At 50.3% G+C, this 25,616-nt stretch overlaps 1 protein-coding gene across 2 annotated transcripts in view; it reads left to right on the forward strand.

Annotated features, from left to right (window-relative positions):
• LOC105480952 (serine/threonine kinase 10) overlaps positions 1-25,616 on the forward strand; it is a 148,205-nt gene that overhangs the window by 16,466 nt on the left and 106,123 nt on the right. The window contains exons 2-3 of one of the 2 annotated variants that reach the window (XM_071098090.1): positions 12,977-13,030; positions 15,067-15,231. Coding sequence is in view for 1 of the 2 variants with exons in the window: in XM_071098089.1 (XP_070954190.1) it covers positions 15,067-15,231 (165 nt within the window). In the remaining variant the exon portion in view is untranslated. The remainder of the gene's footprint in view (positions 1-12,976; positions 13,031-15,066; positions 15,232-25,616) is intronic. The other variant, XM_071098089.1, reaches the window with a different exon arrangement.

Raw genomic sequence — 25,616 nt, forward strand, 5'->3', positions numbered from 1 at the left:
AGGAGTGGTTACATCGTCATTATATAAAGGTATAAAAGGCTGGGAAGTGAGGGCAAGGAAGTCCCCTCAGGGGCACACAGCTGGGAAGTGTTAGAGCTGGGATTGGGAAACAGTTCCAAGAATGTCACACCACAGATTACCAAAGGCGAGTTTCTTTTGGATTATGAAAGGTTTTGATTTTCTTCTTTGTACCATTATATTTCTAAGATTGTTTTTAATGCACAGATGTTACTTTAGCACCACAAGGACTGTTGATGGAATAAACAGGCCGACCTTAACCTCTCTGAGGATTGATATTGTCTCTAAAACAGAGTTCATGAAAGGACACGACCCCCAAGGTTGTGGTGAGGATTAAATGAGTGTCTTAAACACTGGCAGGCAGGGGCCATAGGTGGCCCTCCATAAAGTGCTTCCTTCCTCACTTCCTCCTCTTTTCTGTGGACCCCGGAGTACTCTCCCCTCTGCAACTCCGCGTTGAGTCTCGCTGTCCTCTGGGTAGGGAGGAGCCTGGGAAAGGTGGGAGTGGTCTCCTGCAAGGAGGTAGAGCCCATGGGCACCTTTCACGCCTCCCCTATCAGTGATATGTGGGTTGGATTCCCCATTGTTTTTGGAGAGCTGAGATCTGAGGGCTCCCATATCTCCAGCCAAGTTGGACAGGTTGCTCCAGTTTTCAGCCAAGGCCAAGACTTGGTTTCTTTGGACCAATCCTGTTTGGGTTTCCGTTTTTTTATTTGCTGGTTCACAACAACTTTTGTGGCTCAACATTTCCCTGAGCTGTGCCAGGGTGGCTGGCCAGGCTCCTCCTCCCTGAGGGAGACGGTGTTCAAGGCGCGTCTCTGGAAGCCGTGTCCCTCTGCTTTTGGGCTTCCTAATCTTTGCCATCCTTAAGTGTCACTTGTTCTGAAACTTGGCCGTCTCATTTGTCGTTGAGCTGAAACTTGGCATGGTGATGATTGATTGGGATGTGGTTTCTCTCTGCTTGGCAGAACTCAGCTGAGTACATCCTGGCCCAGTTGAAGGCTTTGGCTCCGGCAAGGTAAAGAGGTGCCATCTTTCAAAACTGGAGAACAGCCAGAGATTCAGAAATAGAAATATGTTATGGAGAAAGTCGACTTCTTATCACTTTCGTTTCATCTCTTATGTGGAGGACCTCATTTCTCTCTGTTTGCAGGGAAGCACAAACACCGATTCTATTCATTCATTCATTAGTCATTTAAGAATACACAGAGTGTCTGCCATGACCAGACAGAGTAATAGATACATTGATGAACAAAGTAAACATGTGTTTAGGCTTTCAAAAACAAAAAATACACAGTTTCAAGAGAGAACAGTAACAGCCAATAGTCAACTGGCTAACCCATAGTGGTTTATAAATTTTCCCATGCGTCACTGAAATTGTCTACGTTTTCATCAGGATATGAAGGCCTGGTGTCCTGGCTTCCGCAAGCACACGTAGCTAGTAAGTAGTCGAGTTGGGACTTGAGCCTAGGTACTGTGCTGTTTCCACAAATTGCTCGATAGAAATTTGCTCATTTCTAAGTTTGCCAAGATGGGGACATCGGATGGCGTGGGGTCGGTTCCTGTAACAATAACTTTATTGGCTACAGGATTGAAGGAAGGAGAGAGACTGATGTTCATAGAACCCAGCAGGGGTGGGCTCAAGTGTCTTTTGGAAAGAAGGGAAGATGATAATTGTCTACTCCCTGGACATACATGTCATTCCTTTATCCCTCTCACACCCACCTAGTCTCATGCACCCATTCATGCCCCTGCCAACTCATTCTCCCATCCATCTGTCCATCCTTCCATTCATCTGCCCATCCACCCACCCTCCCATTCTTCTGCCCACCCATCCATTCACCCAACCTCTCATCCGTTCGCCATCCCACTTAACTCATTTTCCCATCCATTCATTCCTCCAGCCCCTACCTCCCATCCATCCACTCCTCCACCCTCCCATTCTTCTGCCCACCCATCCATTCACCCAACGTCTCATCCATTCGCCATCCCACTTAACTCATTTTCCCATCCATTCATTCCTCCAGCCCCTACCTCCCATCCATCCACTCCTCCACCCTCCCATTCTTCTGCCCACCCATCCATTCACCCAACCTCTCATCCATTCGCCATCCCACTTAACTCATTTTCCCATCCATTCATTCCTCCAGCCCCTACCTCCCATCCGTCCACTCCTCCATCTGCTTGTCTGCCCACCCATCTTCCCATTCATTCACGCTCCCACTGTTCCATCTACCCACTGGCTCTTCTGTGCCAGGCTCTGAAGACTGGGGTAGACTGAGAGGAGTCAGGTGGGCTGAGCCTTTCAGAGACCACAGCCAGGTCAGAGAATCTGTGATGCAGATGCCCAGGGGACAGGGCAGTCTGCGATGAAAGCCTTAACAAGGTGCAAAGAAATTCTAGTGGGAGAGGTGGACTGGGGTTCTGGGGACGATGTCCTGGGCTAGGCTGGGGTTGAGTTAGATTTTGCTGGCTGATTAAACGCAGGTAGGGAGGAGGCGTTCTCTGTGGAGGAGGGAGCATGAAGAGGGCTGGGAGGTAGGGAGCAGGCATAGGGCTGAGTGAGAGGGAGTGGCGGGACCCTGGGGAAGTGGGCAGGGGCAGGTCATGAGGGCTGTGAGTGCTGAGCCAGGGAGCTCGGGCATTAGCTTGTCAGCAGCAAGGAGCCCTTGAGGGTTCACTGTGGGTGTTTCTGGTTGAAGGCCACGGAGGGAAAGATGGGAAGGAGGGCGGTCACACTGAGCAGCTGGGCGGGAGACCCCTGGCATGACAACTTTGGTGGACTGCTGAGGGCAGAGAGCACTGGGCAGAGAGCCAGAGCTGAGCTCCAGGCCTGCCACTGCCTCCTAGCTGTGTGACCTGGGACAAGTCAGTTTCTCTGCCCGGGCCTCCGTTTTCTCTTCAATAAAAGGAGATGGTGGTACCTCTGTGTACTTCGTGTGCCTGTACTGGAGAAAGGCGGACTGCTCATTGCCCTGCAGCAAGAGACCATAAGAGGCTTTGGCAGGCCTTTTTCATCCTGAGCCTGCAAGGACCTGGGCTTCCCAAGGCCCAGGCCCATGGTGCATAAGGCTTCCATCCTCTGCTGACTGATGCCTGCCAGCCAGGGGCCTTACTGGGCTCTAAACTCAAGCCCATGTCAGCTGGCCACCCCGGCCCATGTCAGCTGGCCACCCCGGCTCTGTGTCTGCTGTCCTCAGATCACCCCCTTTGGCTTTATGTTGGGCCCTTTTCCTGTGCATAGTCAGTTCTACTGTGACCCTGGTTTTCTCTGGGGCCAGATTTTCTCTCTCCTAAATAGAGTCACAGCCCTTCCTGCGATTGACAGCATTCATCACCATGCAAAGATTAACTATGTTCAGACAGGGACAGAACAGCTGTACATTGTGTGACACCCAGACAAAGCCCTGCTTTGGTTCCAGTGGCCTGAACCATATTTGATACATGCCTGGCATGGCCGTCCAGAATAAAGTCCGGGAAATAGGAACCCTGAGCCCTGACTGCCCCGTTCTTTGGCTCTGACCCACACCCAGGCTTTTCATCTGACAGGTCAGCTGGGAGCCTTCGCTCACGCCTGCCACCCAGCCAGGTTGCTAGGAGACTTCCCTAGCAAATGATCGTTGGGTGGGGTTCCTCTGCTGATTCCTTGCACATGTCCCCTTTTGCTTCCTAGAAAAAGAAACCCATGTTTCCGAGGCTGGGTCTGGGACAGTGGAGTGAGTTGTAGATACCCCCTTACCTCTGAAGAGGCGTTTTCAGAGGGCTGGGGCTGAACTTTCTACAGTGATGGAAGTGTTTGTATGTACCTGCTCTGTTCAATATGGTAGCCACAGTGTGGGAGTGCGTGAAATGTGGCTAATGCAACTGAGGAACTACATTTTTGTTTCATATCTATTAATTTAAATAGCCAAGTGCGGCTGGTCGCTGCTGTATCAGACAGTGCAGCTCATGTGAGTTCCGGAAGAACGAGGGTGTCTGTCTCTGGAACGTTTAAGGCAAGGTCGGATGAAGTGTCTCTTTCTCTGTGGGAGGCTTCTTTGCACCTGCCCCAGTCTGCCCTCACTGGGACCCCTGTGGATAATTGCCAGATGTCACTGGGTAAAAATTCTCTTTATAAACTGCTTGACTCCATTATGCTGTGTTTTAGCTCGTCCCTGTCCATAGGCACATGCAGCTTTCCCAAAGGAAAATTGTAGCCTCGTTACAATTTCATTATCCTGTTTTGCTATTTACCATTATGGCTTAAGGATTTTTTCTCATTACTGTATTATCTTCTTGTTTATCATTTAAGGGTTACTTAATATCCCATTAAGTTAATTGAAGCATTGTGTTTAGGTGATTTCACCTTTTTTCCATTATTATGGACTAATATAAACTGAACATGATCCTAGTACATTTCTTTTGTCTTTTTTTTTTTTTTTTTTTTGAGACACAGTCTTGCTCTGTGCCCAGGCTGGAGTGCAGTGGCACGATCTCAGCTCACTACAACCTCTGCTTCCCAGGTTCAAGCGATTCTCCTGCCCCAGCCTCCCGAGTAGCTGGCACTACAGGTGCGTGCCATCATGCTCGGCTAATTTTTGTATTTTTAATATAGACGGGATTTCACTAGGTTGGTCAGGTTGGCCTCGAACTTCTGACCTTGTGATCTGCCCGCCTCGGCCTCCCAAAGTGCTGGGATTACAGGCATGAGCCACCATGCCCAGCTGATTGTCTTTTTAAAAGTATTTCCTGGCCTTAAATTCTCAGGAATGAGGGACAATAGGCTGAAAAAGTATTTTCATGACTTTTAAAACCTATTGCCAAGTGTTGTCTTTGAAAGATTGAAGCAGTTTCTATTCTTGTCAGTAATGAGTTCACCCATTTTACTACGTTGTCTCCAGCGCGGGGGCGGCGGGGGGTTGTCACAACTGCATGCTTTTGCTAATTTATTAAGTATAAAATGATCCTTTCCACTTTTTTGGAGGAAGATTCTTTTCGCAGAAGAATTCCATAGTTTCTGTTGGCCTGTGTCCTACACGTTTTCCATGTAGGTCTCCAAATCCTAAATTATCAGTCAGCTCTTTGGTGAGGTCTCAGTGAATGTCATCTTATAGATTATGGTGGGCTTGGGAATGAAGGTGGCCCTTGATACATGTGTGTTGTGTGGGGAGGCACTCCTCTGGATATCTGTTCCTTGCTGGAACACCCCCAGAGAGAGGGAACTCATCTCCTTCTTGGTGGCAAATGGCAGGAATCCAAAAGGGAGTTTATTGGCTCATGCAACTGAGAAGTCTATGGTAGAGTCTGCCTTCAGGTACGGCTGTCTCCAGGTGTTCCTTAGAGCCAGTAGCACTCCATTTGTGAGCCCTGCTTCTGCCATCTTAGCCTTACCCTCTGGCAGCCACTCTGAAGGAGTGAAAAGATGGGCTGCAAGACCCTCCAGCCTTACATTCTACCGATTTAGCAGCGCCAGAGAAAGAAAAAGCTGCTTTCCTGATAACTTCAGCAAAAATGCAAACAACTGACTGGGCGCCATGGCTCATGCCTGTAATCCTAGCGCTTTGGGAGGCTGAGGCGGGTGGATCACCTGAGGTCGGAAGTTCGAGACCAGCCTGACCAACAGGGAGAAGCCCTGTCACCACTAAAAATACAAAAATAGCCTGGCGTGGTGGTGCCTGCCTTTAATCCCAGCTACTGGGGAGGCTGAGGCAGTAGAATCACTTGAATCCGGGAGGCGAAGGTTGTGGTGAGCCGAGATCATGCCATTGCACTCCAGCCTGGGCAACAAAGAGCGTAACTCCAGCTCAGGAAAGAAAAAAAAGCAAACAACCAAAAACAAATTTAAAGAGCTGCCCAGGCACGACCCTGTTGGCCTGCCTTGGGACCATACCCAGGCATCTCTGAACCAATGACTGTGGCAAGTTTCATTTTCAGGCACCCTTGGTTCAGTCCTCTGATTGGCTGGGCCTGGGGTATGCCCCTGGCCCAGGGAGAGGTCAGCCCGCTATGACTCCCTTGCACTCAGAGCGAGGGAGAGGCAGTGTCTAAAGGAAACTAGAGTTTTTTTTTTTTTTTTTTTTTTTTTGAGACGGAGTTTCGCTCTTGTTGCCCAGGCTGGAGTGCAATGGTGCAATTTCGGCTCACTGCAACCTGCGCCTCCCAGGTTCAAGCAATTCTCCTGCCTCAGCCTCCCGAGTAGCTGGGATTACAGGCATGCACCACCACACCTGGCTAATTTTGTATTTTTTTTTTAGTAGAGACGGGGTTTCTCCATGTTGAGGCTGGTCTTGAACTCCTGACCTCAGATGATCTGCCCACCGTGGCCTCCCAAAGTGCTGAGATTATAGGCGTGAGCCACCGCGCCCGACCGGCAACTAGAGTTTTGAATCCACAAGGGGGAATGGATGCTGGCCAAGTCCCCTACTGCTCCCCAGCCCCAGGGTCAATTTCCCAGCAGCTCCAGCGGCTCCCAGGCCTGAGGTTGGGGTGCCCCCAGGAACAGGCCCCTCTAGGCTCTTTGCTCTTGTGTTCTCATTTACTCTTCTTGAGACATACCTGTGTCACAGATGAGACAAGTGTCACAGATTGGACCCTGGTCTCCGCATTCGCCTCGGTGGACTTAGTTTCCTCATCTGCAGAGTAGGGTTGGGGAGCTGGGTTAAGGAGGAGTGGCTAAAGTTTTCTCATTTTCCTGAGGTCTGTGATATCCGTTATTTCCCGGGAGGAGGCGGGAGCAACACACCGATCCGTGGGCAGTCAGGAGGGAAGGGGATGGCCTGGGAGTGGGTCCCCTGCTGGCCTCTGTGTGGCTGACTCTCAGGAAGCCCCCAGCCCCTGACTGGGCTGACTGGGCCCCTTGGGTGAAGCAGTGCCCCCGGCTGGGAGGGTTGTTCCCACCTCCTCCGGGCTGGGCCCCTTGCGGGCACAAGAGGGAGGATTGTTCCCACAGAGGTGCTTGGGCCAGAAAACACAAGTAGCCACTGTGTATCTGCTCACAAGGGTGTGGGCTGAGGCGTTAGTCACTGCTGGCCAGCAGTGGAAGGCTGGGCCGAGGCTCCCCTCATCGTGCGCTGGAACCCGGCCTTGCCTCAGCCGGTGGGAGAGACGGACGTCAGAGGTCATAGACAGCCACTTGTTCTTTATGCTGTTCCTTGCCTGCCAACTCCCACGTGGGCCTCATCTACTTGGACCACTCTTAGCTTTCCAAGACTCACCCACTCCCTAAGACGGCCCTCATCAGAGCGTGAAGAGAGCTGGACATCATTTCACCATCCATCCTCCCCCATATAGGGGGAGACTGAGGCCCAGACGGGACTTTTGCAGAATATGCAGGCATCTCTGGCAAAACTGTCAGATACATGGAATTTGAACCCACATTGGCCGGAATTCAATTCCTAATCCTTTGAACCTGCTATGTGACCTTGGGCAGGCAACTTCATCTCTCTAAGCATCGGTTTTCTTATATATAAAATCAAGCCCTTAATAGACAGTTGTAAAAGTTAATTGAAGGGATCAAACTGTCTTCTCATGTCCTCTCTCAGCTTTAGTGCCTCAGACCTAGTTTGATTTTCAGGCCTCCTTAGGGGCAGGATGGCTTTAGGCTGGAGGCTAGAAGTCAAGGAGGGCTTGTAGCAATGTCGGCTGTCTCAGCAATTGTTCTGAGAATGCATTTCATTGGCTGACTTGATCACGTGCCAATTTTTTTTTTGTTTGTTTGTTTTGTTTTTTAAGACAGAGTTTTGCTCTTGTTGCCCAGGCTAGAGTGCAATGGCATGATCTTGGCTTACTGTAACCTCTGCTTCCTGGGTTCAAGTGATTCTCCTGCCTCAGCCTCCTGAGTAGCTAGGGTTACAGGTATGCGCCATCACGCCCAGCTAATTTTTGTATTTTTAGTAGAGATGAGGTTTCACCATGTTGGCCAGGCTGGTCTCAAACTCCTGACCTCAGGTGATCCACCTGCCTCAGCTTCCCAAAGTTCTGGGATCACAGGTGTGAGCCACCGCACCTGGCCATGTGCCTATTCTTGAGCCAAACACTGTGACCAGAGGGAGTGCAGTATTCTGATTGGCCAAGATGAGTCCCTACCCACTTCTAGATATTGTTGTTTAGGGACTGGAAATGAGGGCAAGTTGGCCTCTGCTGAAGAAAAATCAGGGAAGGGTGAATTATGATATGGGAGGGCAGTGATTCCCTCATGCGAATTTTCCTCGGCAGAAACTGCTTGTCTTGTTCACTAGAATTTAGCCAAATAAATAATGGTTGAATGAATGAATAGGGAATAAGCTGCTTCCCGGCAGCGTGGTGTAGTAAACACTAGGCCGGGAGTCAGGAGGCCACTGGGACAGCTCACAGTCCTGCTGGATTCCCAGGCCTCAGTCTGCTCGCTTGGGAAATGGGCAGCAAGGCTAACGCTGGCCTTCAAGGTGTGTTGGCGGATGACATTCTGGCTGGCTGAGCACTCCTGAGCTGCAGGCACTCCCTTGCTGTGAGTGGTTGCTATTGGCTGTGATTGTCATTCATCTTTAACAAAGGGAGAAAGAACGGGGAGTACTGGATAGTCATCAGGAAAGGTCTTTGGGGGAAATGTTTTAGAGCTAAAGAAGGCTTGAATTTGGATCCAGCCTTCACCCTCCACCCCTACTCGCTGTGTGACCTGAGGCACATCACCCCACCTCTCTGAATCTTTTTCCTCATCTGTAAACTGGCAATCATATTTGTCTTTAAGGGCTAGATGGAGGATGAAGTGAGAAATTCCGTTTCAGTCCCGTCCTGGAACACAGATAGCACTCAGTGTCAGCTGTTTTTATCATCAGCAGTATTACATCCCCTGTGGCCTCAAGGTGATGGATTGCTGCCTCAACGAGGCTTTGAAAGAATTTAATTTTGGCCAAGGCACTTTTTGGTCCACGGTTCCTACTAACCTCTGTCTGGCAGGTTCTGATCTCCGTGGAATCTGAGTGAGGTGCTGGGTAGCGGGTGTGCCTTGTGTTGACACTGGCACTGGCTGGGGCCTGGCTGTCTGGTCAATGCTGCCTTTCAGGATGGTGGGCAAGGCAAGGTTTGTGCACTCCTGGAAAATGGTCCCCCCTGGGCCTTCTCCACCCTCAGGAGAAAACATCCCTTTTCAGGAAACCCAGGTCAAGGTGGCATGTGGCCTTGTTTCCAGCTCTCAGGACTGAAAGATGAATGATTGAAGGGGGGCCGTTGGCCAGCTCAGCATGATCAAGGTAGTTGCCTTGGTCACTGGCCCTGGCTCTAGCCACTCCACTAAGCCCTCAACCTTTCTCTCAGGAAAGGAGCAGAGCTGGCCTAACCTCTCTTCTGGGTTTGGAGAGGAGGGAGAGGAGGAGTAGGAAGAGAAAGAGGAACGTGTGCAGAAGGAAAGGATTCTTTGCCAGACCTCTGGTCGGGATGTACAAAAATCAGCTTTACAAGGAATGAAAAGGCAGGGACACAATCAGTTAAGACTGTGTGTGTGTGTGTGAGAGAGAGAGAGAGCGAGAGAGCGAGTGAGTGCACTGAATAACTTAATTGACAGGTTGCTAAAGCATTCTAAACAAGCTTTTTTTTTTTTTTCTTGAGACAGAGTCTTGCTCTGTTGTCCAGGCTGGAGTGCAGTGGTGCAATCAGCTCACTGCACCTCCACCTTCCGGATTCAAGCAATTCTCCTGCCCCAGCCTCCCCAGTAGCTGGGATTACAGGCACCCACCACCCTGCCTAGCTAGTTTTTGTATTTTTAGTAGAGATGGGGTTTTACCGTGTGGGTCAGGCGGGCTCCCAACTCCTGACTTCAGGTGATCCCCCCTCCCCGACCTCCCAAAGTGCTGGGATTACAATCGTGAGCCACCGTACCTGGCCTAAACAAACTGTCAAAATTGAGTTTAGGGGAGAAGACCCCACAGAGTTAGAGCCACGTGAGCTGGTAAATCCTAGGACAAGGACTGGCTCTGGAAAATGGCCCATCATGAAATTTCCTTCCCTGAACTGGGCTCCTGGGCCCGATACGGGAGGCATCCCAGACTCTGGCATGCAAGGAACGTGGATGGAGGAAGAATGTGGCCACCAAGAGTGTGCACACCTGGGCATGGGACTGCCTTAGTTCCAAGCCCACTCTGCCGCCTCATTCCTCGGGTACTCTGCCTCGGGTGGGTCTCCTCATCTGTCTGTGAGATACTGATAGCACCATATTGTAGGGTGGTCCAGGAGATAAATGCACTAACACATATAAGCAGCACAGACTAGTACTGCATAACAAATGACATATTATTATCACTACATGGGATCCTGGGGACTTTGCAGCTCAGTTGATGAAAGAAATACTGATCTAAACTGAGAATGAGTGTACAGAAAGCAAATGTGCAGAGAATTTGCCTGCTTGCTCCACTCCTCAGTATTTTTTTTATTATTTTTTTGAGACGGAGTCTCACTGTGTCACCCAGGCTGGAGTGCAGTGGCGTGATCTCGGCTCACTCTAGTCTCCGCCTCCTGGTTTCAAGTGATTCTCCTGCCTCAGCCTCCCGAGTAGTTAGGACTACAGGCGTGCACCACCACGCCTGGCTAATTTTCTGTATTTTTAGTAGAGATGAAGTTTCACCATGTTGGCCAGGCTGGTCTCAAACTCCTGACCTCAAGCAGTCCACCCACCTCGGCCTCCCAAAGTGCTGGGATAGCAGGCGTGAGCCACCATGCCTGTTGCTTCCTTCCAGAAGGCTCCTTGGTGGGGTTAGGTGCCCTCTCCCTCACCCCATCATAAGCATGCTGTCTCGTCACTCTCAGTAGAGGGCTGTGAGAGGGTCGCTCTGTGTCTGTATTGTGGGCGCCCTGTGCAGGGCTGGCCCAGTAGTGCTCTGTTAAGTGTCTGTTGGCATCTGGTCTTAGAGGCTTCTAAGTGGTGGAGATTATAGGGAGACCTTGTATGGTGGCTCAAAGTTTGGAGAATTTTGACATTAGAGGATCCAGATGCAAATTCCGGTGCCACTCCCGTAGTTCCAATCACATTTCCCCTCTAAACCTGGACATGCACGTCCATCTGTGGAATGGGGGAAACCTCAAGCCTCAGGTCCCTGTGATGACAGGAATGAATGCACATTGTCGTCCATGGGCGCTAGATGGGCAGGAATAACTTGGCCAGCCGGAATTCTGGGTGTAGTCAGGTTCCAGAGTTGTTATGGAAGGCAAGGGTGGAGCATGATCAATATTATCCTTAGGAAGGCGCCGTGGTGGAGACTAAGCTCTATGTGTTCATTCAGTCCAGAGGAGCTCGTTTTCCCTGTGCTTTGCAATAGATTGCTGGTTAAGGTCTCCAGATGAGCAGCGGGCTTTTAGGGGCCTTTTTTTTTTTTTTTTTTTTTTTTTTTTTTGAGATGGCGTCTCACTCTGTCACCCAGGCTGAAGTGCAGTGCTGCAATCTCAGCTCACTGCAGCCTCCACCTCCCAGGTTCAAGCAGTTCTCCTGCCTCAGCCTCCTGAGTAGCTGAGATTACAGGCGTGTGCCACCATGCTTGGCTAATTTTTGTACTTTTTAGTAAAGACGGGGTTTCGTCTTGTTGGCCAGGCTGGTCTCGAATTCCTGACCTCAGCTGATCCACCTACCTTGGCCTCCCAAAGTGCTGGGATTACAGGCATGAGCCACCGCACCTGGCTAGGGGCCATTTTGTAGGGAAATGTGTTTGTGTGTGTGTGTGATTTCTTTCTTTCTTATTTATTTATTTATTTTTTTTTGAGACAGAGTTTTGCTTCGTTGTCCAGTCTGGGGTTCAGTGGTGCCATCTTGGCTCACTGCAACCTCTGCTTCCCGGGTTCAAGCAATTCTTGTGCCTCAGCCTCCTGAGTAGCTGGGATTATAGGCGCCTGCTACCACGCCCAGCTGATTTTTTGTATTTTAGTAGAAACGAGGTTTCACCATCTTGCCTAGGCTGGTCTCAAACTCCTGAGCTCAGGCAATCTGCCTGTCTCGGCCTCCCAAAGTGCTAGGATTACAGGCATGAGCCACTGTGCCTGGCTGTTTTTTTTTTTTTTTTTCTGTCACCCAGGCTGGAGTGCAGTGGCAAGATCTCAGCTCACTGCAGCCTCCGTCTCCTGGGCTCAAGCGATTCTCCCACCTCAGCCTCTCAAGCAGCTGGGACTACAGGTTCATGCCATCATGCCCGGCTAGTTTTTGCATTTTTTTTTTTTTGTAGAGGCGGGATTTCGCTCTGTTGCCTGGGCTATTCTTTTTTTTTTTTTTTTTTTTTTGAGACGGAGTCTCGCTCTGTCGCCCAGGCTGGAGTGCAGTGGCGCGATCTCGGCTCACTGCAAGCTCTGCCTCCCGGGTTCACGCCATTCTCCTGCCTCAGCCTCCCGAGTAGCTGGGACTACAGGCGCCCACAACCGCGCCCGGCTAATTTTTTGTATTTTTAGTAGAGACGGGGTTTCACCGTGGTCTCGATCTCCTGACCTTGTGATCCGCCCGCCTCGGCCTCCCAAAGTGCTGGGATTACAGGCGTGAGCCACCGCGCCCGGCCAACCTGGCCTATTCTTAAACTCATGGACTCAAGCAAGCCACCCGCCTCGGCTTCCCAAATGCTGGGATTATAGGCCTGAGCCACTGCGCCCAGCCGTGTGTACTTGTTCAACACCAGAACTCCACGCAGCACAGTGGGTGTGGTGCCTGCTGCAGCATTCCCCACTGACGCCGTCGCACGACCCGTGGGGAGCTGTGGGTCCTCACCTCCCATTTCCCAGACGCCAGCTCTTGTGTGCAATGGGGTGGGATTGCCTGCTCCATTTATGTGGTTATTTCTCTCTCTTTTGAATTGTGGTAAAATATACAGAACATCATATTTACCATTTTGGCCAATTGTAAGTGTAAATTTAATGGCATTAAATCATTCACAAGTGTGTAGCCATCACCACTGTCTACACCTCAAAGTTTTTATCCTCTACAAAAACTCTGTACCCACTAAACAATAACTCCCCGTTTCCCCTTTCTAACCCCTAGAAACCTCTATTCTACTTTGCACTTCTATGATTTCAGCTACTCTGGCTACTTCAGGTGAGTGGAATTATACAATATGTATTATTTTGTGTGTCTGGCTTATTTTACTTTACATAATGTTTTCAGGATTCATCCGTGTAGCTTGTGTCAGAATTGCCTTCCTTTTGATTCCTTTTTCTGGTGGAATATTTTAGTGTGTGGATATACCACATTTTGTTTATGCATTCATCTCTTTTTTTTTTTTTTTTGAGGTGGAGTCTCACTCTGTTATCCAGGCTGAAGTGCAGTGGTGTGATACCAGCTCACTACATCCCCTGCCTCCTGGGTTCAAGTGATTCTACTGCCTCAGCCTCCTGAGTAGCTGGCATTACAGGCGCACACCACCAAACCCGGCTAATTTTTGTGTTTTTAGTGAGATGAGGTTTCACCATGTTGGCCAGGCTGGTCTTGAACTCCTGACTGACCTCAAGTGATCTGCCTGCCTCGGCCTCCCAAATATTCTTTCATCTATTGATGAACACTTGAGTTGTTTCCACACTTTGGCTTCTGCGAGTATATAAATATCTCCCTGAGTCCCTGCTTTGAGCTTTTTTGGGGTGTATACCTATGAGCAGAATTGCTAGGTCCTAGGGTATGTCTATGTTTAACCTTTTGAGAAACTGGCAAACTGTTTTCCACGCTGGCTGCACCATTTTACATTCCCACTAACAATGCACAAGGCTTCTAACTTCTCCAGTCCTCACCAGCACTTGTTATTTTCCATGTTTTAAAATTATAGCCATCTTAGTGTGTGTGGAGTTTTCTCACCCTCTTATTCCTCAGATAAGGGAGACTTGTTTTGTCTAGGTGACGTGCATCTACGAAACAGTTCCACTGTAATGGTGGGCACTTCCTCAGACTGCCTTTTCATTCTACTGTTAATACATATGAAATGTTGCAAATAAACACATCAAACATTCCTATTAAAAATTTGAACAAATTTTAGGCCAGGCACAGTGGCGTACACCTGTAATCCCAGCACTTTGGGAGGCAGAGATGGGCAGATCACTTGAGGCCAGGAGTTCTAGACCAGCCCAGCCAATATACTAAAACCCTGTCTCTACTAAAAACACAAAATTTAGCCAGGTGTGGTGGTACACACCTGTAGTTCCAGTTCTCAGGAGGCTGAGGCAGGAGAATTAGCTTGAACCTGGAAGGTGGAGGCTGCAGTAAACAGTGATTGTGCCACTGCACTTCAGCCTGGGCGATAGAGTGAGACTCTATCTCAAAAAACAACAAAAAACGTATTTTAAAACATTAAATTTTTTTTTTCTTTCGGGATGGAGTCTCACTGTGTCATCCAGGCTGGAGTGCAATGGCGTGGTCTCTGCTCACTGCAACCTCCGCCTCCCAGGTTCAAGCGATTCTCCTGCCTCAGCGTCCCCAGTAGCTGGGACTACAGGCGCACGCCACCACACCCAGCTAATTTTTGCATTTTTGGTAGAGATGGGGTTTCACTGTGTTGGCCAGGCTGGTCTCGAACTCTTGACCTTGTGATCTCCCTGCCTTAGCCTCCCAAAGTGCTGGGATTACAGGTGTGAGCCACGGTGCCCGGCCTAGATTTTAAATTTTAAACAGAGTGAAAGTACCCTTTGAATGCCTCCCTGTTTCTGGCCCCTCCCCAGCCTGCTGTCAGGCAGTATCTCTCTTGAGTTTTCCATGCGTTCACAGACGCTTGTGAACATGTATGAAGGCGTAATTTTCCATTTTTTTATGCAAAAGTATTGTGCCATTTTTATTGTTCAATGACTTGGGGTTTTTTTTGTTGTTGTTTTTTACTGACCAAATCAACAGTCTTTCCATGTTGGTTTTTGTAGAACTGTCTCATTCTTGTATTTTTGTTTATTCCATAGTGTTGTGGGGTGTATTGTACTTACTATTAAGTACAGAAATGATGTGTGGCACTGGCTATCGTTAAGAACAATGTACGTCCCGGTTCAGCATCTGGACATCCGGCCTCTGTTTTCACACTCGTGCAGAGCTCTGGGCTCACGTCCAGAGGTCAGTTTCCTGCTGAGCATGCCTTGTTGACCTCCTGTATTGCCTCTTTGCAGGCCAAGAATAAGGAGACGGGTACTTTGGCTGCAGCCAAAGTCATTGAAACCAAGAGTGAAGAGGAGCTGGAGGACTACATCGTGGAGATTGAGATCCTGGCCACCTGTGACCACCCCTACATCGTGAAGCTCCTGGGAGCCTACTATCACGACGGGAAGCTGTGGGTGAGGCTGCCGCCCCACCTGCCCCGGCTCAGCCCCCATGGCCTGGTGCTCTGGAGCTAGCCTGGTCCTGAACTCTTCAGCTCTTTCTCCGCATCTGCTTTGAGGGCGAGGGCTAGGGCAAGGAGATGGTGAAGTAGGGAGCTCCTGGCCACCTGCTCTCCTCTTCCTGTGGTGCCTCCCCCTTGGGAGTAGCACCAGTGATTTGGAGCAGAAAGCTCTACTGCCTGGCCTCGAATCCCAGCCCTGCTGTTTACGAGCTCAATAATCCTAACCAAGTTCCTAACCTCTCCATACCTTAGTTTCTCCACCTGTAAGGTGGGGCTAATAATAGTACCTAGCTCATAGAGTGATTACTGCAATGAAGTGAGTTAATTTATGATACGTGCTTAGAAGAGTGCTGGGCACATGTAAGAGCCCAGGAAGTGTTGGCTGTTTTATTATTTGTCACAGTAGCACTACTTCTGCTACTGCTACAGCTGCTACATGGAGATCCTTCTCGATGGCTGTACTAAAGAAGGGGACTCGACCAGCCTGGGCAACATGGTGAAACCGCATCTCTACTAAAAATACAAAAATTAGCTGGGCATGGTGGCACGTGTCTGTAGTCCCAGCTATTTGGGAAGCTGAGGCAGGAGGATCGCTTGAACCCCAGAGGCGGAAGTTGCAGTGAGCTGAGATAGCACCACTGCACTCCAGCCTGGGCGACAGAGCGAGAGTCTGTTTCAAAAAAAAAAAAAAGAAAAAAAAAGGCGGGGGCTCTTTACCAGTCCCCTATTCTCCATCAGCATCCTCACCCTTTGATGAGCAGTGTGGATGCAGCTTCAAGCCCTGTCTTCCAAACTCAGCAACACCCCTCAACTTCTTCTTTTTTTTTTTGAGACGGAGTCTCTCTCTGTTGCCCAGGCTGGAATGCAGTGGTGTGATCTTGGCTCACTGCAAGCTCTGCCTCCTGGGTTCAAGTGATTCTCCTGCCTCAGCTTCCTGAGTAGCTGGGATTATAGGCATGCGCCACCACGCCCAGCTAATTTTTGTTTTTTTAGTAGAGATGGGGTTTTGCCATGTTGGCCAGGCTGGTCTCAAACTCCTGACCTCAGGTGATCTGCCAGCCTCACTCAGCCTCCCAAAGTGCTGGGATTGCAGGTGTGAGCCACCATGCCCAGCCCTCTTCATTTTTTTGAATTCTTCCAAAGAACTCTATCTTCTGACTGCCCTTCTCTATTGTTGGGCATTTAGGCTGTTTCCTTTTCTTTCTTTCTTTTTTTTCTTTTTTGCTGTTATATACAACTCTGTGATGGACACCTTTGGGTTTGTTTTGTGTTCTTGTTTGAGAGTTTTCTTATGAGATTTTTTTTTTTTTTTTTTTTGAGATGGAGTCTCACTCTGTTGCCCAGGCTGGAGTGCAGTGGCGTGATCTCAGCTGACTGCAACCTCCACCTCTCAGGTTCAAGCAATTCTCCTGCCTCAGCCTCCTGAGCAGCTGGGACTACAGGTACCCACCCCCATGCCCGGCTGATTTTTATATTTTTAGTAGAGACGGGGTTTCACCATCTTGGTCAGGCTCTTCTCAAACTCCTGACCTCAGGAGATTCACCCGCCTCAGCTGTCCAAAGTGCTGGGATTACAGGCATGAAGCACTGTGCCTGGTGAGAATTTTTAAGATTCTTAAGTGTCTATTGACAAACTGGCCTCACAGAGCCACTTTTGATGTTAACCAAAGGAGATCTCCCATTGACCCACCCTCCCACCTAGCCACCCACTTTCCTGTCCATTCATCTTCCTCTGTGTGCATACAGCATTTGTTGGACTGCTGACTCTGTACCCATTAAGAAAAATATCTATTATGTTTCTATTCCTGTTATTGATTGTGGCTGGATACCAGGTTCATAACTTTCCCAGGTCCAAAGATACTACTCATAATAGCTAGCATTTATTGAGAGTTTACTGTGTGCTGGGCCTTTTGCTGTGAGTTTCACTTGCATTATGTGGTTTAATCTTCATTCTGTGAGGTTGTTGCTTTTTATCCCATCTTACAAGAGAAAATGAGAAACAAAAAAGCTATGTGAGCTGCTCCCCAGGCCACGCAGCTAGCAAGTGGCAGAGCTGGAAAACCAGATAGAGCCAAACACAGTTTGTAAGTAGATTGTGACTGTCATGCTGTTATTTAAATAAATACATTAGACTTTTCTGTCCCGAAGTTGTCACTTTAGGCTGGTGCTTTCTCCTCCAGGCCCACTGCTGTGGCCAAGACCATTTCTTACCCTCCTCTTTTGTAGCTGCCCTGACAGCCTGCATTTGTTACTTTGTAGAAGGCACTACCTCCTCCAATTTGCCGTTTAGACACTGAGATCAAAGAAGGTGGCCCTGGAGCTGGGTAGATAAAGAGGGGGAAGGGATGGCCGACAGGAGAGACAGCATGGGCAGCGGTGTGGAGGCACGACAGGTTCAGCGCGTTTGGGAGATGGCTAGTCTAGGGCCAGGGCAGCAGGTGGTGAATGATAAGGGTGGTAAAGTAATTGGGGGCCATGCTGTAGAAGGCCCCCATGCCAAAGTGAAGACTTTGCCCTCAATCTTTTGCTGCAGTGGTTCTCAAAGTACAACCCTTGGATCAGCACATCAGCCTCAGCTGGAGCTTTGTTAGACATGCAGGTTATCAGACCCCTCCTGAGGCCCATTGAGTCAGTAACTTTGAGGTGAGGCCCAGCAACTGGCGTTTTAAGGTAGGGCCCAGCAATCGAAGTGACTCTGATGCGCGTTTAAGCTTGAGAATTCAAGAACACAAAACAAATCCAAAGGTGTCCATCACAGAGTTGTATATAACAGCAAAAAAGAAATTTTCATCAGAAATCCTTGATCTGTGTTTAGATGTCTTATAGTCGAGAAAGGTAGATTCACACACCCAAATTGTTCCAATATTCTTTTTTTTTTTTTTTTTTTTTTAAGACGGAGTCTCGCTCTGTCGCCCGGGCTGGAGTGCAGTGGCCGGATCTCAGCTCACTGCAAGCTCCGCCTCCCAGGTTCACGCCATTCTCCTGCCTCAGCCTCCCGAGTGGCTGGGACTACAGGTGCCTGCCGCCTCGCCCGGCTAGTTTTTTGTATTTTTAGTAGAGACGGGGTTTCACCGTGTTAGCCAGGATGGTCTCGATCTCCTGACCTCGTGATCCACCCGTCTCGGCCTCCCAAAGTGCTGGGATTACAGGCTTGAGCCACCGCACCCGGCCTCCAATATTCTTAAACGTTTCCCAGTAACTGAACCAAGTCTCAGTTTTCAAATTTAAATGAATTAGAAGAGAATGGAATAATACATTTAGGTCTCTACCCTTGCCACATTTTGAACACTCAGTAGCACGTGTGTTAGTGCCTCCTGTATTGGACGGCATAGACAGTGAAACTCTAGATGACAGCCAGGGCCCAAAATGAGTGACTGCAAGAAGGCCTGGGCTGATCTGGTGAATGTCCTCTGCTCATAACTACCCCCATCCTCCACCCCCAGCCTGAGCCAGATTTTGGCCTCTGGGCAAATCTTTCAAGGGCGAGGTGGGGAGCGGTGGTCTCTTTTCCACCGTGTATTACAGGAGCGAGAGTGAGTTCTTCGGGAAGAAAAGCTCTGGGTCTGGCATTTGGCCCATTTCTGAATGTACATATCTCCACTATGGTCAGTTTCAAGCTGCCAACTCGATGTCGCTAACAGAGTTGGGAAGGCCCCTGGCCTCACGGAGCTCAAAGTCTAGTGGCAGAAACAGATGGTGTGAAAGCCAGTGAAGAAGTAGATGAGAGGACTTGGGCAACTGACAAGTGAGGGGAAGAAAACTTAGTGGGGAGATGCAGTAGGCATTCCTGGGTGGGGTCAGGAGCAGGTGCTGTAAACACGATGGACAGAGAAAGCCTCTCTCATGAGGTGACATTTTAGCTGAGAGCCAAAAGACCAAGTGGAGGCAGACCTCCAAATGTGTGGGGGCAGAAATTGCCAGGTAGAGGGAATCGGAAGTGCACAGGCCCTGAGGCAGGAGCCTGCAGAGGACCCCACAGAAGGTGTTGCGGCTGGCGCGTGGTGGAGGGAGAGCGGCAGAGTAGCGTGAACGGAGGCTAGACTGTCCTCGGCACATGCTGCTGAGAAGCTGCTAAGTGGAAAGCCCCGTTGTAGGGCTGGGGATTCATCAGTGAGCAAGGGGAGACGCTCCTCATCCTCATGGAGCCCCCAGTCTACATGCAGGAGACAGCTAACAGCTCATGAACACAGAACTCCAGCAGTGATCAGGATGGATATAAAATCGGGAAGTAGGCTGGGCATGGTGACTCATGCCTGTAATCCTAGCACTTTGGGAGGCCAAGGCGGGTGGATCACCTGAGGTCAGGAATTCAAGACCAGCCTGGCCAACATGGTGAAACCCCGTCTCTACTAACAATACAAAAATTAGCCAGGCGTGGTGGCGGGTGCCTGTAGTCCCAGCTACTTGGGAGGCTGAGGCAGGAGAATTGCTGGAACCCAGGAGGCGGAGGTTACAGTAAGCTGAGATCTCACCACTACACACCAGCCTGGGTAACAGAGTGAGACTCTGTCTCAAAAAAACAAAAAGCAAAAAAACCAAAAACAAAATTGGGAGGTGTGGTCCAGGGACAGGACAAGCCACTTCGGTTGTGGGCCAGGGGACGCCCCTCTGAGGAGGTGGTATTTGAGAGGGAGTGGTTGAGGGAAGATCAGGAAAACTACGAGCGTGAAGGCCCAGAGGCCAGAGCATGCCTACTGCCTTCAGAGACATTGAGGGAGCCAGGGTGGGGCGGTAGGAGCTGGGGTCAGGGGTGGAGTTGTGACCTCACTGTAGGTGTTGGGAAACCTCCGGGGTTGTTGAGCCGGGTACCCTGCCCTCCCCGCAGCTATTAATGGGATCAGTCTCTGACTCTGTTCTCCTCTTCCCTGCCACGTGGTGGAGGAACTGGGTCCAGTCCTGGTTCTTGGCACTAACTGGGATTTTAGCTCATCTCTGAGTGTCTGTTTCTTTATCTCTGAAACGGGGACCATGATGATAAAACCCTGCCTGTAGCACTGAAGGATTAAGGGGGAAGTGCAGGTTGGATGCGGGCAGCAGTGTCTGGTGCAGAGTGGGTGCGTGGGAAATGCCACTGTCCTTGTCTCCCCTCTCCCCCAGCTCTGTCTTCTCATTCTCACTACCCCCTCTGAGTCCTCCGTTTCCTGCAGCCCCTTCTCTTCTGGCTTCTCCGCCTTTGACCTGGTGAGCTTTTCTGAGGCTTTGCTGTCATCATGTCACCCCCAAATGATAAGAAAGGTGATGTCAGGGTGAGGGTGGGTGAGGACATCAGCTGAGAGTGAGGAAGGCACCCCCACCCGCCCTGGAGACCCAGCACAGGTCAAGTTCGAAAGTCCCTCTATCCCAGGCTTCCCCTGGTCAGACACTTTTTTCAGCAGGTTTATCTGCCCCGGCATCTGTCTCACTGCTGACTACGGAGGCAATTAGTCTTTTGCTTGGCATTGAAGGCCCTGGAGCCTTGGAGTCTTCCTGGGTGTTTCCTGTGAATGGAAACTTGCTGTTCTCGCCGCTGAATATCAGCAATAACAGTGTGCTCTATGAGACCCTCTTGGGGCTGGGCATAATGGCATGGGCCTGTAATCTCAACATTTTGGGAGACTGAGGCAGGAGGATCATTTGAGCCCAGGAGTTTGAGACCAGCCTGGGCAGCACAGGGATACCCCCTCTCTACAAAAAATGAAAAATTAGCTGGACGTGGTGGTGTGCACCTGTGGTCCCAGCTGCTCGAGAGGCTGAGCCTAGGAGGTGGAGGCTGCAGTGAGCCATGATCACACCACTGCACTCAGCCTGGGCAATAGAGCGAGATCCTGTTTAGAAAAAAAACAGGCTGGGCGCGGTGGCTCACGCCTCTAATCCCAGCACTTTGGGAGGCCGAGGCGGGCGGATCATGAGGTCAGGAGATCGAGACTATCCTGGCTAACATGGTGAAACCCCGTCTCTACTAAAAATACAAAAAAATTAGCTGGGTGTGGTGACAGGCACCTGTAGTCCCAGCTACTCAGGAGGCTGAGGCAGGAGAATGCTGTGAACTCGGGAGGCGGAGCTTGCAGTGCGCTGAGATTGCACCACTGCACTCCAGGCTTGGTGACAGAGTGAGACTCTGTCTCAGAAAAAAAAAAAAAGATAAAGAAAAAGAAAAGAAAAGAAAAAAACACAGGGCTTCATAGGGCTGTGTCTTTCAGACTCATTCATTCTCTCTACCTCCTGAATAGTTTATATATATATTAAGGTGACTCACTTTTCAGAAACTGAATATATTTATTCAAAAAGAAACCTTCGTCTTCCTCCCTAAATGGAAAACTAGGACCCACTTGCCATAAACAGAAATAAAAGAAAATGAACGGATTCCGTTGAGTAATAGCCTGATCCTTTTGCCTGCCAAAGCCTTCAGCCTGGGCACAGCCCTCCCGGGAGAGTGTCAGGATGGGGCTGTGGAGTGTGTCAGTGCCAGCTAGATGTGGAAGGGTGAGAGGAAACTGAGGAGGACTACTTTTGGCCTTGGTCCTGTGTGGAGCCCCCAAATTCACCTCCTGATCTTAGGGCCTCTACTGGGGGACATGCCCCAAGACGGGGCCATTTGGGCCAGGCCCCACGAGGTCATGCTTGCTTGGGGAAGTTCTTCTTGGGGATGAGGTGATGAGGGTCAGGGTGACTTATCCAGGATCAGCCGGCGGGGGACAGAGTCTGGTCTCGGACCCACCCCTCCTGATCCCGAGGCCAGTGGTCTTGCCCCTACTGGCTTAGTTCTCGACTTTCACTGTCTACACCTGGGCCACAGTGTTTTCAGCTGCAGAATCCTCTTCTGTTGAAATAAATGTAGAAGTCCACAGAGAAAACAGCACAGAGATGCTGCCTCAGTTGGGGTACCAGGCCTCCTCCCAGCCCCCGCTCCTGCAGTGGCCCCCAGAGCAGCTCCTGACATTTTGGGCTCTGGTCTGTCCCGGGATTCCTCAGCCTTGGCACTGTGGACATTCTGGGTGGGAAGATTCTTAGTGGTGGGGCTGTCTTGTGCTTTGCCAGTTGTGTAGCATCCCTGGCCTCCACCTACTAGGTGCCAGTACCATCTTCCACCGTAGTTGGTACAATCAAAAGTCTCTCCAGATGTTGCCGAATGTTCCCTGGGGGATAAGGTCACCCTGGTTGAGAAGCACTGCTCCCTACCACTCACAGCCTCTTGCTGTTGGGTGTGGCAACGTGTCTACCATGCCAGACAGGCTATGAGCCATGGCCCCCGACCTATGTGTATGAACCCTTAGAGCAAGGTCATCAACTGGGCCAGATCAGGGCTGCAGGCACTATTTTGTTTCATGTGCATGATGTTTTTAGAAATTTGTTGCTAACATTTTGTCAGATTCCACGTAAAATCCTGGCCTCTGACTTTCCTTGAACGATCTGGAGATGTTTCTGCATGGTAGCAGCTGCCTGGGGCTGAACAGCCACTGCCCGTCAGGCAGATGTGGCCTCCAGTTAGCCTCAGACCTCACCACTGCCTAACGTGCCCCAATACTGAGGCTGAGGGCTGTTTGTCATTGGTGTGTGCCATGCACTATTTTTCTTGTTGTAAAATTAAAAGGAAATGAAATGTTTCTCACCCCATGTCTCCATCAAAACTGAGGAAAGTAGGTAATGAAGAGTTCCGGAAAAGTGTGTTAGAAGACATTTTTTTTCCTATAGGCAGCCTGTAGTACACTTATAAGTTAGCTACCCTGGAGGGCATTTAACTAGGACTCCTGGCCTGGGGAGTCCAAAAATAGGCTAACGAGGGGCCTGTGAACTTCTGAACATGTACGTCAAGACGTGTATGTGTGTGTTCGGGAGGTGATGGTTGCGGAGGTGAGAGGCAGGGGCCCAGAAATGGTGCCAGATCTTCGCTTTGAAAAATGCAAAGGTAGGCCGGGTGCAGTGGCTCACACCTGTAATCCCAGCACTTTGGGAGGCCGAGGCGGGTGGATCACGAGATGAGGTGTTCGAGACCAGCCTGGCCAATATGATGAAACCCCGTCTCTACTAAAAATACAAAAATTAGCCGGGTGTGGTGGCAGCCGCCTATAATCCCAACTACTTGGGAGGCTGAGGCAGAATTGCTTGAACCCGGGAGGCGGAGGTTGCAGTGAGCCAAAGATCGTGCCATTGCACTCCAGCCTGGGTGACAGAGTGAGACTGACTCAATTAAAAAAAAAAGAAAAGAAAAACGCAAAGGTCAGCCTCTGGAGCCTGTGGGTTTGCAATCCCTCTCCTGCCTGCCACTTACCATGAGACCAGAGCCAGTTCCTTCTGTCCTTGTGCCTCAGTTTTCTCAACTGTAAAATGGGGATCTTCACAGTAGTGCCTGCAGGAATAATTGAGCTAATAGTTGTTTACAAATAGAAAAGGTCTACATCAGGGCTGGGCACACAGAAAGGCTTCGGTAAGTATCAGCTGTCACCTTCATCGTGCCTCTCCTTCGCTTTCTGTTCTCTTTGGTCCCTGGCACGGGGCCTGGCGTGAAACCTGTCCATGGTAGATGTGCATTGGTGAGATGAAAGGAGACAGGACGTGCCTGCCGTTGGTGGGGCAGGGGTCTGTTGAGAGTAGCCAAAGTCCCTTTAGGGTGACCCAGCCCAAGAACGCTCCCTAAGACTTCCTGTTGAGGAAGTTGGCTGGCACCGTGGTTACCCTCCCTGAAGGAGTGACTGTGGGCCTTTCTCAGTGTGACTTCTTGCCTCAAACTGAGCATTCTGCAAAGAGGAAGTACTGGTCCCACGATCAAGAACAGGGCATGGACGGGATGGGCCTGCTGTCCACATGTGTCCCCACATGACCACACATTGCTGGCCAGGGTTTCTGTGGCTTGTCGTCCTGGGCTCAGAGGCCAACCCTTGGTCACCAACAGAGATTGCATATCTGACCTCAAAACAGCCAAAACTGTAAAGAGAATGTGACACCCAGAAGTAGCTAACAGTGCTGTGTATTTTAGAAAGTTGCTCAGCATGGCAGAAGGGATTCAGGGCTGGAGTCAGGAGACGTGAATTCTTATTTCTTTCTTCCTTTCTTTCTTTTTTGAGATGTTGTTTTGCTCTTGTCGCCTGGCTGGAGTACAGTGGCGCGATCTTGGCTCACTGCAACCTCTGCCTCCCGGGTTCAAGCGATTCTCCTGTCTCAGCCTCCTGAGTAGCTGGCATTACAGGCCTGTACCACCACACCCGGCTAATTTTTGTATTTTTAGCATAGATGGGGTTTCGCCATATTGGCCAGGCTGTTCTTGAACTCCTGACCTCAGGTGATCCACCCTCCTCAGCCTCCCAAAGTGCTGGGATTACAGGCATGAGCCACCGCACCCAGCCCAGGAGACCTGGGTTCTGCCTGGTCCTGGGACCAACTAGCTGTGTGACCCGAGACAAGCACCGTCCCTTTCCTCGGCCCTGTTTCCTAATTCATAGCTCTAGGGGCGTGGAAGGGGGGATCCCAAGGAGGTCTTTCAACAGAGTCTGCCCATTTTATCCCATCCCTTGTACCCCTGCAGTTCTGAAGTCTGGATCTGTGGTTACCTGGCCCGGGGCAGCCCTTTTTGGCAGTTTTGGGTGCCAGGACCCTTTCCATGGGCTGTGGGGACCTGGTCCTCCTGGGGCTCCCTGGCACTCACCAACCCCTGCCCTCTGCTTGTATTGGGCCTTTGGGGCACCCGGTTGTTGGGACGCGCACACACACACACACGCACACACACGCACACACACAGGAGTACTTTGTAAAGCACTTTAAAGTCTGCACAGGCTCTGCAGCCCTGGAGCTGGGTGTATTATTACTGTATCGACATGCCCATTTTACAGAGGGGATACCCTAAGGCTCAGGGAGGAAAGTGGGGGAGGAGGCTGGCAGCTCCTTGGCCCAGAGGGTGAATCAGGAGGCAGGGGGTGGTGACAAAAGGAAGGAGGCAGCAACATGATGACATGGATAGTTGGCCTCGTCAGGAATGTTTTCTGTGCTAGGCCTGTGCCGGGTGGGCTGTTTCTTGACTATCTCACCAAATCCTCACAGTTCTGTGGGACTGAGTTTTGTTTGTTTGCTTCTCTCTTGCTCTGTCACCCAGGCTGGAGTGGAGTGGCATGATCTCAGCTCACTGCAACCTCTGCCTCCCAGGCTCAAGCAGTCCTCCCTCCTTAGCCTCCCAAGTAGCTGGGATTACAAGCATGTGCCACCACGCCCAGCCAATTTTTGTATTTTTTGTATAGACACGGCTGGTCTCCAACTCCTGGACTCAAGCGATTTGCCTGCCTCAGCCTCCCAAAGTGCTGGGATTATAGGCGTGAGCCACCATGCTTGGCCCGAGATTGAGGTGTTGTCACCCCCATTTTACAGATGTGA

Source organism: Macaca nemestrina, chromosome 6, assembly GCF_043159975.1.
Source record: "Macaca nemestrina isolate mMacNem1 chromosome 6, mMacNem.hap1, whole genome shotgun sequence".
In the NCBI taxonomy this organism is placed as follows: domain Eukaryota; kingdom Metazoa; phylum Chordata; class Mammalia; order Primates; family Cercopithecidae; genus Macaca; species Macaca nemestrina.